The 13387-nt window shown below is 31.6% G+C and overlaps 2 protein-coding genes across 2 annotated transcripts; both read left to right on the plus strand.

Annotated features, from left to right (window-relative positions):
- Nucleotides 1–609: 609 nt before the first annotated feature.
- LOC107635501 (uncharacterized) lies at nucleotides 610–1610 on the plus strand. Its single transcript, XM_016338987.3, has one exon. The coding sequence runs from the start codon at nucleotides 727–729 to the stop codon at nucleotides 1399–1401; it is 675 nt and encodes a 224-aa protein (XP_016194473.1). The 5' UTR covers nucleotides 610–726; the 3' UTR covers nucleotides 1402–1610.
- Nucleotides 1611–9752: 8142 nt separating this feature from the next.
- LOC107635502 (6-phosphogluconate dehydrogenase, decarboxylating 2) lies at nucleotides 9753–12771 on the plus strand. The gene is made up of 2 exons (XM_016338989.3): nucleotides 9753–10032; nucleotides 11033–12771. Exon 2 carries the CDS (start codon nucleotides 11043–11045, stop codon nucleotides 12501–12503), a length of 1461 nt encoding a protein of 486 aa, XP_016194475.1. The 5' UTR covers nucleotides 9753–10032; nucleotides 11033–11042; the 3' UTR covers nucleotides 12504–12771.
- The last annotated feature ends 616 nt before the right edge of the window (nucleotides 12772–13387 follow it).

The raw sequence follows: 13387 nt of genomic DNA on the forward strand, positions 1-13387 counted from the left end.
TTAACAATTATTTATTTTATTTTTAACAATAATAAAAACAGTCAATTAATATATTTATTGGTAATTAGGCATAACTTCTTATATTTTGTCGCTAAAAAATTTTAACAGTAATTATATAATTGTTAGTAAAATTTTTTTAATAACTATAAAAAATATATAATTATCATTATAACGTACGTATAATAATAATAACAGCAAATATACAATTGATACAAAAATATAAATTAAATAAATACATATAGTGATCATTATATTATTGCCACTAAAAATAATTTTTTGTTATAGTGTAAGTGTAGTCAAAATTATTTTATATTTTTTCACTAGCTAGTATTATTTTTTTTATAAATGAAAAACCAATACCACTTACAATGACTCCTTTATGTTAACTATAGTGTAGTCATAATATTTCTACAAAATTATCAAAACTAATACATTTAGAAAAAGATGGCATAATCAAGTACAATGCTATGCCACTACATACATGGGAATGTGGATGACATATACCTTTTAATAATCTATGCTTTCAAAAAAAAAAAAAAAAAAAAAAAAAAAAAAAAAAAAAAACTATAATCACCATTCTTCTCTCCCTATATAATGCCTACTCTCCCACCTCTTCTTTCCTTCAATTCTCAGAGTAAACCAATTCAATTCAATTCACCATCATCTTACAAATTAATAAACCTTTTCTCAATTTTTTTTTTAAATCTCCCTCATTATTGCCACACCATGCAAGCCTTAAGGGATGAAATCACAGGCCTTAATAATAATTATTTTCTCCCTTCAGAAACATATAACTATACTACCTCCATGATGCAAAATACCAACAATACCCTTACCTCTTTTCATCCATACAATAACAACAAGAACCAATTCTATAATGGCAATAATAATTTCCTTAATCAAATGCTTTTTCCACCAGAATTTATTCTTGGCAACAATAGTCCTACTCAATCATCATGCATAAGTAGCAACAACTCAACCTCAGATGAAGCAGACGAACAACAACAACAACAACAAAGCCTTATCCTGAACGAGAGGAAACACAGGAGGATGATATCGAACCGGGAATCGGCTCGCCGGTCCCGGATGAGAAAGCAAAAACACCTTGATGAGCTTTGGTCACAGGTTGTTTGGCTGAGGAATGAGAATCACCAATTATTGGACAAATTAAACAATGTTTCAGAGTCACATGATAAAGTTGTTCAAGAGAATGTTCAATTGAGAGAAGAGGCTTCAGAACTTCGCCAAATGCTTTGTGACATGCAGCTACATAGTCCAATTTGCCCTCCTCCTTTGAGTCCTTTTCATCATGATGAAGAAGAAGAAGAAGAATATCTCAACTATGATGATGATTCCTCAAACCAATCCAACACCACAAGTTCTATGAACCTACTCGGATAATTAATAATTAACCCCAACAGGTTAAGATTTTGAATATATATTATTGCTACTTGTTTTTGTTTCTGTTTGCTAATTGTCTTAAGAGCGACAAAATGTGAAAACAAGAAATCGAGATAAATTAGAATCTAAGAGTTTGTCTTTGTTTTTATTGCTTCTTATTCTGCAATTAAATAATAGAGACATTTTGCATATTTTGTATTTTTTTTTTTTCGAATTATCATGAGATCACTCATCCCAACAATAATAAATTAATACGTACGAATTTTTGTTAATATGCATAAATTTTTTGTATAATTTTTTTTTTTGGTCTTACGTCATTTGTTTTTTTAGGAGATAATAAGAATTGAGCAATTACGCTATATAAAACATATATTTTGATAAGAAAATGTATATTATCACTTTTATAAACGCGTGCAAATATATAATGGCGGAATAGCGTCATAAAAAAACAGAAATGTCAATATTATTACGGGCCTTTAATTAATTCTTAACAAGCATTTTAAACTAAACAATCTCAATAAGTATTACTATATATAATTATATATACCACTTGAAATATTTCATCTTCTTGATTCTTTTATGGGGTGAAAGTCAAGAATAGTGTAAGAGAAGAAATGAAACCACAAACGACAATATCAAGTTCTGAGTATATTATTATTTGGATCATATTTTGTGACGAAATGACACTGCTGCCTTTTCTCTATATATAATAATAATACTATAGTATTATATTATTGTAAGTTTTGATGGTATATATATATATTAGAGTTTAATTTTGATGTACTGAGAGTATAAAATGTTTTATATAAACATATAATTACATCTATTTTTTTATAACTATTCACACAGTTAATATCAAAAGAAGTTATTTTTATTGATATAGTATTATATAATTAGATATAATATAAAACTATTTTATACTGTAAATTCTATATATATATTATGGCTTATAAACAATAATAAACGTCAAAGTGGCTAAAGAGCTATCCATAATCTTGCTAGCTTAATTGCTAGCACTTAGCACCAACCAATAAGTTGTAGGGCACTTAGAGATTCAATATATAACACACCATTATGATAATACTTGGCTAGAAAACAATATAGAAAAAGAAGCCTTCAATTTTCCTTCATGACCTCATCTTCCAGCATAGGTAAAGAAAAATAATAATATATATAGCGACAACAACATTATATTATAATAATAATAATAAATTAAAGAAAATGTATGTGAAGCGAAAATAATCCAATGTTATATATATGATGTATTAATTAATTATTCCTTTGATTAAAATAATAGAAGTAATAATGTCAGGTGAAAATGGGTGGGGGAGAGAGTTGAAGATGACGCATAGACATAAAAGAGTGTCTTGTAGTGGCAATTGGTTGATCATACAAAAGTTGGTTGCAAGAAAAAGTAGATCATATGGACCCGTTACCCACTAAAATTAATTCTTGTAACTCTATCTTTTATTTTATTTTATTTTATTTTATTTTGAAAAATTTAATGTCATTTTCTTTTCTAGAAGAATAGAAATATGTAATATTATTTGGTAATAGTAAATAACTTCATAATATTTTGTAAGTGTTTTACTAAATATGTGATTAAGGAATCAAAAAAGATTTGTGAAATTATTTAAAAATTCAGCTTGTTATCATATACATTAAAAATGACGTAAAATAAAGTTTAACCCTTTTTTTTTGTCCTTTTTTCATGTTTTGATTACTATCCATACATATATAAAGTGAAGAACTAATAGTAATAAAGTGTTAAATTAATATTTTATTAATTATTCCTAAATTTATAATTTTTATCATGCAGGTGTGAATTCTTATTATTACTTTAATTTAATTTAAGGATAATTAAAGTATTATTTTTATTATTTTATTAATTTTTTATTATTTTTAATATTTAATTTTATTTTGATTTTAAACTAATAATTTTTTTGAGATAATACTCAATTTAATATTTGAATTAACATGTGAGTTTTAATTTAGTTCTTAAAGTTTTAATTTTTCTATTTAGTCCTCAAATTTTGTGAATGTGACTTATGTTAGTTTTTGGAACAATTTTCGATACACAGATGTTAATGGAATGCTGAAATAGACAGTCAGTTGTCACAATGAACTCTGTAAAAATATGTTATTTTAGTTTTGACAATCAAATAGTCTAAAAAAAATCATAAGTGGTGTGTTTTAAAATTTTATCTTCCAAAACAAGTGATTTAGTATCGTTTTTTGAGCTATGTGAACGCTAAAACTAAAACGGTATAATTTTATAAGTTTTAGCATGGCATGTGATTGTCTATATTAGTGTTTTATTAACGTTTGTATGTCAAAAATTATCCTAAAAATTAATTTGAGTTACATTTATAAAATTTAAAAACTAAATAAAGATAATTAAAATTTTAAAAATTAAACTAAAATATTTATACAAATTCAGAGATTAAATTAAATATTAGCTCGTTATTTATTGGTGCTAACTTGTATGAATATTATTAGAAAATAACTAAAGTATTGGTAGTGTGTATAATTGTATATATATACTTTATCCATTAAGGCACATTGCGAATAGAAACTTACAATTGGTCAAATTAGACTAAAAGACAAATAGGTCCCTAACCTTTTAAAACGGAGACATTTTTGTCCCTCAAGATTGAAAAATACATTTCGATCCCCCACGTTTTAAAACGGGAGACAATTATACCCTTCCGTCCGTTTTGAGCCAAAAACGGCAACGGAGCCAGCTGACATGGAAGGGCAGTGAATGACGTGGCCGTTACAGTTGGTGAGGTGGATTGGGACGAAATTTTAGTGAACAATTATACCCTTTCTTTCTTTTTCTCTCATAAACATTTCATCAAACACCATGTCAGCTCCACTACCACTAACCCTTTTCCTTTTCTGCATTATCATCTTCTTCTTCCATTGCTGCATGTGCAATGACTCATCATCAACAACAACCCTTCAAATCCTTAAGCCCATCCTCCCAAACAAAAGCCCAGGCTCAGGCCCATCTCATCCATCAACAACAACCATTCCTGCATTCCCTGAACAATTTGATGTCAAAGGTTGCCCCTTGACACTCTCAGATGAACTCTTTGACGGTATAAAGAATGCTTGTGGAGGTGGTGGTGGTGGTGGTTCTGACATGGAGCTCCACCACACACGGTGTTGCCCTGTTCTTGCATCATGGTTATACTATGTATATTCTTCCACTGCATTAACCCATAGCCATACCCACACATCATCATTGTCATATGAGATGCCATTGTTACCAGATGACTCAGAAACATATGTAAATGACTTAGAGAATGCACTGAAAGTGAGAGGGATTCAACTGAAAAGACCCAATGAGACATGTGATGTTGTATTCTGCTTCTGTGGGATAAGGCTTCACCCTCTGAGTTGCCCAGATGCATTTTCAGTTAATGAAAATGGTGAACTTGTTGGGGATAAAACTGTGAGAAGGTTAGAGAAGAATTGCATTAGTAGAACCAACAATGTCAATGGCTTTCCTGGTCTTGGTGGCTGCTCCAAGTGCTTAAACACACTCTACAGGGTCAGTTTTCTATTAATCTTTTTCCAAAATAGATAAAAAAAAGAAGTTTTTGTTTTGATTTGGGGTTGTTTGATTCGTTATTTTGACTTAGAATTTGATGGATCTTTGTTGAATATGATGAATTTGAGTTCATTTTATTGATGTTGATCTTCTTCATGGTTTGGTGATTTGGTAAAGTTGTGTTTGTTTTATCTTTCTGTTTGAGAGTTTGGTTGCTCTCTAAGTTATCTTGCAATGTCACCATCCTTCACGCGCCTTTGGAGCTTGTGCGCTTCACGGAAGTCATAAGAACCAATTGAAGCCAAAGTTCTTGAAAAGGGTTGCAAGGAGATGAGGGCTAGTGGCCTATTACTGAAGTTTCTTGAGGCAATTCTCAAAGCTGGAAACCGGATGAATGCCAGAACTTCTAGGGGAAATGCACAAGGTTTCAACCTAAGTGCTCTTAGGAAGCTTTCTGATGTGAAAAGCATTGATGGAAAGGCTAGTTTGCTACACTTCATTGTAGAGCAAGTGGCTCAGTCAAAAGGAAGAAGAGAAGCTATGAATCAAAAGCATAATATTTCCAAAATCAACGGTGATATAAGCAACTCCAATGAAAACAATAATAGCCTTGTGCAACATGAGACAGAGAAAGAGTATCTGATGCTTGGTTTACAAGTGTTATTGGGAGGTATAAAGGATGAGTTATCTGAAGTAAAGAAAGCAGCAATAATTGATCATCAGAATTTCATTAGGATGTTATACATTCTCAATGCTCGTGTTAGCAAAATTCGAGAGATTGTAACCAAATGTTGTGGCGAGAACAATGAGAGAGGTGGATTTGTTAAGGAAATGAAAGGGTTTGTAGAGGAATGTGAGGAGGAGCTTAAAGTTGTGAAAGATGAACACCTTAGGATCATGGAGCTTGTGAAGAAAACCAATGAGTATTATCTAGGAGGTGGAGGAGGATCAAACCCCTTTGAACTGTTTCTTATTGTGAGAGATCTTGTGCATGAAGAACCCCCTCGCTCATCATGGACGATCGCACAAGCAGCGGCCATGACTTCCACCTTGCGTTTGGATGAAATAGGGCTCACTGGTGGAAACGGCGTCGTTTGGCACTTCAGAGACGAATTTGTCCAGTTAAATTTTGTCCCAATCCACCTCAGCGAGTGTAACGGCCACGTCATTCACTGCCCCTCCATGTCAGCTGGCTCCGTTGCCGTTTTTGGCCCAAAACGGACGGAAGGGTATAATTGTCTCCCATTTTAAAACGTGGGGGATCGAAATGTATTTTCCAATCTTGAGGGACGAAAATGTCCCCGTTTTAAAAGGTCAGGGACCTATTTGTCTTTTAGTCGTCAAATTATGGATATTTCTTTTGGCAATATGCATGGCTTAGACAAGAGAAATTCGTAGAAATTAATGAACTTTTTATATTGCAAAAGGCACAAATTTTAACATTAGAGAACCATGGGGACTCTTAAACCTTAGAAGAAATAGATTTTACGACTAATTCTTTTGTGCAGGTGATGCAGATAGTAGTTCTCCTAGAGAAAATAACAAGCTATAGTTTTATTAGTGTTATTTGGAGTGGTTTTGTTCTACCACGAGTTGAGTTATTTACTTGGTTTGTATTGGTTGAAAGGGTAAATACTAAAGAAAGACGGTGTAAATTAGGTGTCATTGACCAGCTGTATAATATTTGTGTTTTATGCTGTAAGGCTGTTGAGTCTGCATTTCATCTATTTATTAGCTGTGAGCTCACTTGGCAGGTGTGGTGCGCTTGGTTGTTCGCTCTTGGAAAGATTTGGACTGTGCCAGGCACATTAAAGCAGCACTTTGAGAGTTGGACGAATGCTTCACAACAAAAGAATGAGAGGAAGCAGTGGTTGATTGGATTTTTTGCTGTCATCTGGGCAGTTTGGCTAGAGAAAAATAATAGAGTTTTCAATAATCAAGACTCAGGTGTGGGGGATATTAACAGATCCTTTATGCTCTCTGACGAGTGGAGTGCTGGTGAACCTTTTGATTGTTGATGGCAATACTAAAGATGACTAGAAGGTGCTCTACTTTATGAGTTGTTTACTGACGAGTTGTACTGAGTTAACTTTATTACTTATCTTTCTGTTGTTCCACCCTATTATTTCCACCCTATTATGTTGAACTCTTGTTTACTTAAAAAAAAAGATTTTGGTATTGAATCAACCAAATTTCACATATTCAAGATCAAGTCCAAGAAGTATAACGTTTTATATATATATATATATATATATATATATATATATATATATATATATATATATATATATATATATCATTTTAAAATAAGTGAATCATTACAATTTTTAGACATAGTGACTCATTACAATTCTATTATTCATTAAGAATCTTATAAATTTTTAGAAAATGTGACAAACTATAAATTTCATACAACTATGTATATATTATACTCATCTTTATTGTTTTCAAATAAGAAAATAACAATATATTAAAAAAAAACAAATTATACTTTTTGGGCTAGATCTTAAACTTATGTAGTTAGTTGATTCAATATTTGAGATTTTAAATTATAGTATCACCAGAATCGTCAACTTTTTTAATAAACAAAATAGAATTATTAAAATTTCGATTTATCTTTTAAAATTTTTCGATATTACAATTTAAATGAGTAAATTAATTTTATAAATTTTATACTAAATCTAATAATTTTACAATTTAAATCTTATTACAATTTTATTTCATTCTTAATTTATTTTTTATATTTTACATAAAATTTCTATTTTCTCTACCTTATCTATAAGCACTCTTAAATCTCTGAGCAACTACTTTGAACTTTGGATATAGAACATGAGTGTGGCAAATGAAAAATTGCATATTATTCAGATCAATTCAGGGTACTAATTGCTAGTATTAAGTATTAACTAAAAAAACATTAGTATATGTTTTGTTAAGTATACTTTAACATTTTTAATTTCATTACATGCATGTAGACACCCCCAAAAGAAAACAAAAAATCATGCATGTATGGGGACAAAATTTGTGTTGAATATCATTCAATAAATTAGCTGAGCTTAACATAATTGAATGGACCTGGTCGATCGGTGCACCAATATAAAATAGGTGCAAATCCTAAAGCGATTAATTATTAATACTCAAAGAACATGGCTTTGCGAATATGACACTTGTTAATAGTATTAAGAACATGGTTTTACTACTATGACACTTGTTAATAGTATTATTTATATATAGGAGAAATAATTTTATTTTTTTATTTTTCAAGAAATATATTATAAAATATTAGAAATTTTAAAATTTTTATCTGTTAATAAAAAAAATTTAGATAACACCTTAGCAAATATTCTTAACCAGATTTATAAGAATAATACTAATAAAAAGTTTTAATAGAATTTTTGTTTTTATACATGTTCATAAAAAAGTCAAATTTTCATTTTAACCTTCTTAACAATATTTAGAACATTCTTTGGCTTTTTTTTTTCTTTAGTGAAAAATATTTAAATCTTTCTTTCGATTTTTGTTTTTCTGTCGTAATTAATCCATCATGCTGATTTCATTTCATTATCAATTGACTTCAAATGTGAATGCTAAAATGGGAAAGAAGTAAAGAACAACAGAAGCATATTTATTTCTTTTTTCTTTCATTTATTTTCCTACGGTATCTGTGAATCTGACGGGTCAATGACTAATTTGTCGCGAATCAGAAATCTATTTAAGGATTTGTTATTGGCCAATAAATTATTGCATGTATAATACGGGATTCAAACCTTTTTTTTTGTTTGCACCAGGGTATCCATCAGGCCGGAAGCCTAATGACTAATCCCTCAGATACTGCAGAGGCACAAAGTGAGTGACCCTCTTAAACAAGTAAGCTCCATTCCACCCACAAAGTAGAATTCAAACCTTTAACATTTGCTTAAACAAACTAATGAGCTAACTACTAAATCAACTAAATTTGATTTTTTTATTTTTGACCGATACAGTTAATCCATTTATTCTAGTCTAGATCTCTTATATATTGGGCCTGATCATGACCCAAGTTTGAACTATAGAAAATAGTCAATAACAGACATTCGACAAAAACATCAAAGCCATAAATAAGTTACTAGATGTTCCAACAAGTACGAAAAACTTGTCCAAAAATATTTAAAGTAAAAAAAAATATCTTTGTTTTTAGTATATAAAACATTTTTTTTAACGATATTCTTTTGGCTAAGAACCAATGAATTATTATATACACAAAATAAAATTTAAATTCTTGATATTTATTTAAATAAATTAGTATTTAAATTTTCGAGATTTACTTAAATAAACTAGTAATATAATTATTAATTTAACTCAAATTGCTTATAAAACAAAAATCTTGGTTTCAGGTGATATTTTCTCTAAAAATAAAAAAAAAGTAGAAAACACTATGATTATGATCTAGGAGGAGTAACAAATATTTTAAAATTTTAATTACACCTTTGAACTTTTTCACTTTTATGTGTATTTTTTATTATTTAATTTAAAAGAATAAAATATTTGTTCGTTTACCTAATTAAATGTAAAGAGTTTAAATTTTATTATTTTTTATATAGTAACTCATTAACGAATAGCATATCTTTTAAATAAAATTTTAATCTGTGATGAATTTATTTTTGACTTGTTCGATTAAAAGATATTTAAAAAAAAATTGTTAGACATTTTTCTCTCATATAGCACAAAGTTTATTTCTTAAAAAAAATAGAAGCAATAAAAAATAATAATTTAATCAAATTACAAAGAAAAAGCAATTAATCAACGGTGTTCATTCCCTCTGATCACATTTCACCTAATCCTCCCTTCGCATTTGTTAGAAAACAAATTTGACCCGCTTAAAAAGTTGGTTGGTGGTTGTTGGTCTCTTCTCTTAAGCCGTCATCGATTCTATTTCAACCTCCGAATTATTAAAATTAAATTAAAAAAATCATTTTTTTTTCATTGGTAACTTTTCCCTCTCTTATATTTATATATAGTTCACCTACCCTTCTCTTTTAATCTGTTCTTTTTCATACCCAGATCTCTCTTTCTCTGTAATTTGACTCCAGTTTCAGGTCTGCACTTTCAAGTTCCCTTTTTTATGTTCTTATTTCTTGTATTTGGGGATCCATTTTTCTGCTTTTGGTGCTTTATCATGGACTTAATTTGCTTGCCCAGAATTTCAATTTGCAATTTTTCTTACTTTTACCGAATTACCGAATTTATTGGTCTTGTTCTTGGTTTTGATCATAGTGTTGATGATAATTTAGGACTGTGTGCTGTGCTGTGCTGTATTTTCTTACTGATTGATAACACTACTTAGTTGTGGGATGAAGATTATTTTGTTGAACCTTGATCTTGCTGATACTGCTCTGCATGTAGTAGTAAATACAGTTGATAGTAGTTTCGGTTCACAATAACTGTCATTTTAACCTTCTTCGGTACATTCATAAATCTAATTAATGTTTTTAGATACAAATTCAATCCAGATATATTGATGTATGAATGTACAAAAGACAAAATTGACAATTAATTTGAGCTAGAGGGAGTATGGTTTTGGGGTTATGCTGTTTGTGTTGTAACATTTTTGGAAAAATAAGATAACTGGAATGTGAGATCCTGTAAAAGTTGCATGCCTGTGAATTTCGAGGCAGAAACTGCAAATCTAGGAAACTATAAATCTTGTTTGGTAGTTGGGATGCTAATTTTACATTTGATCGACATTCGACAGGGAATTCGACTGGGAAACCTAAGAACTCAATCTGTTGGGTAACATTACTCCAATGTTTAGATAGTGTGATGATCAAGTTTATTGGTCTTCCTTGTTTGATTAGTGATCACATTTCGACAGTATCATAGTCTTCATTCTTGGAACATGTTCAAGTTCATTATACTTCCTATTGAACTTGGTAGAAGTTTTACTTATTGATGGCATCTTGAGTCCAACATTCATAAAGCTGAAAGTTTTTTATATGCTTGCAGTATTCTGTGATTGTAGTTTACAGCTTTTTGTTTTCCTCCAGAACCTTCCTACTTTAATTCTCATATGCATTATCCTTATCAACCATTGAACAGGAAGTTCATTATGGCTCAACCGAAAACAAGAATAGGTCTTGCTGGACTGGCTGTCATGGGCCAGAATCTTGCTCTCAATATTGCCGAGAAAGGCTTTCCCATCTCTGTTTACAACCGAACCACATCGAAGGTAGATGAGACCGTTGAACGAGCAAAACATGAAGGAAATCTTCCGGTTTATGGATACCATGACCCTGAAGCTTTTGTTAACTCCATTCAAAAACCAAGGGTGATAATAATGCTTGTTAAGGCCGGCGCACCTGTTGACCAGACCATTAAGACTCTATCTACCTATTTGGAAAAGGGTGATTGTATTATTGATGGTGGTAATGAGTGGTACGAGAACACTGAAAGAAGAGAGAAAGCAGTGGCTGAATTAGGACTTCTTTATCTTGGGATGGGAGTTTCAGGTGGTGAGGAGGGTGCTCGCAATGGTCCATCTTTGATGCCTGGTGGTTCGTTTGAGGCTTTCAAATACATAGAAGACATTCTTCTCAAGGTGGCAGCTCAAGTCCCTGACAGTGGACCTTGTGTTACATATGTTGGCAAAGGTGGATCTGGAAATTTCGTGAAGATGATCCATAATGGAATTGAGTATGGTGACATGCAGCTGATTGCGGAGGCTTATGATGTACTGAAGTCAGTTGGAAAGTTGTCAAATGAGGAGCTACACAATGTCTTTGCAGAATGGAACAAGGGAGAACTTCTGAGTTTCCTTATCGAAATCACTGCTGATATATTTGGAATTAAGGATGATAAAGGAGATGGATATCTTGTTGACAAGGTTCTTGACAAAACCGGCATGAAGGGTACCGGTAAGTGGACTGTTCAGCAAGCTGCCGAGTTATCAGTAGCTGCTCCCACTATTGAATCTTCTTTGGATGCTAGGTTCCTTAGCGGGTTAAAGGAAGAGAGAGTTGAAGCTGCTAAGGTCTTCAAATCAGCTGGTTTTGGCGATATCTTGGCTGATCAATCCGTAGACAAGCAGCAGTTGATCGATGATGTTAGGAAAGCACTTTATGCGGCCAAAATCTGTAGCTATGCTCAGGGAATGAATTTGATTCGTGCAAAGAGTATCGAAAAAGGATGGGATTTGAAGTTGGGTGAACTGGCCCGGATTTGGAAAGGAGGTTGCATCATTAGAGCAATATTCCTTGACAGAATCAAGAAGGCTTACGACAGGAACCCCAATCTGGCAAACCTTCTTGTTGATCCTGAGTTTGCAAAGGAAATAATTGATCGCCAATCTGCCTGGAGGAGAGTTGTTTGCCTTGCCATCAATTCTGGTATCAGCACCCCAGGTATGTCTGCTAGTCTTGCTTACTTTGACACTTACAGAAGGGAAAGATTGCCGGCTAATTTGGTGCAAGCCCAACGTGACTACTTTGGTGCTCATACGTATGAAAGGATCGATATAGAGGGATCGTACCATACCGAATGGTTCAAGCTTGCCAAGCAATCAAAAATTTAGATTACTGTATTTGGACCAATCGGAATTTCTAATAAATGTACTGTTTTGTGCTCAAGACTTTGTGCTGAGCTGAGCATAAATATCTGCTACAATGTGGTGATTTTTTACCCCCGAATTATATATATCCATTTATGAATTGCTTGGATTTTGGTCTTCCAAAGATTCTTGCATCTTTGCTGATCATGCAGTTAGCTTGGTTCAAAATTTTCCATTTCATGGTGCCTTTGTAATTTTCACATTTCAATAAGATGTTCCCTGTTGGAAGTTACTTTTCATTTAACAATTTACTTATTTGGATTTAATCTATGATTTGCTTACAATGTAAAAGAGTTTAGTCAAAATATGTTGAAGATATTATAAAGCAGCGGATCAAAAACTTTTATTGTTTTCATTCTATCCCTGCCTATTTCTTAGTTCTTAGTCAAACATCTTTTGCATATCTGCACCCAACCCCAGATGAAAGTGAATGGTAAAAATTTGTCATTCATTAATTTACGAATCGACAGTGCAATTTTTACTGCCTTCCTTTCTCATTGATCGTCGTTTTGATATATTTTTTTTTTATGCTTTCATAACTCAATGTATGTAGATACATCGTTTTATGAAAGTTAAAAGATATCAAAACAACTATCAACAAGGAATGAAAGGATTACACCTTATTTTTCACTGGTAATGGGAGTTGCATCTTGCATACATTTTGGAAGTTGGAACTTCTCATTGGAGGATGACAAACATTTTTTGTTTTTTGTTGGTACCTTGCTAAGGTAAGAAAGTAGATGAACAACTTTTGTTTCCCAATTTCTCCACTTAACTCCTTTTGTTAGTTCTGGTTAGAACAAAAGTAACTTATGGAATCTGTTGCTCTTTAAAGAAAACAAAGTACA

This window comes from Arachis ipaensis, chromosome B4 (assembly GCF_059453495.1).
Source record: "Arachis ipaensis isolate K30076 ecotype BB chromosome B4, ASM5945349v1, whole genome shotgun sequence".
Lineage (NCBI taxonomy): Eukaryota > Viridiplantae > Streptophyta > Magnoliopsida > Fabales > Fabaceae > Arachis > Arachis ipaensis.

Coding starts and splice junctions, on each gene's coding strand:
- LOC107635501 (XM_016338987.3), top strand. CDS start 727: ATGCAAGCCTTAAGGGATGAAATCACAGGCCTTAATAATAATTATTTT.
- LOC107635502 (XM_016338989.3), top strand. CDS start 11,043: ATGGCTCAACCGAAAACAAGAATAGGTCTTGCTGGACTGGCTGTCATG.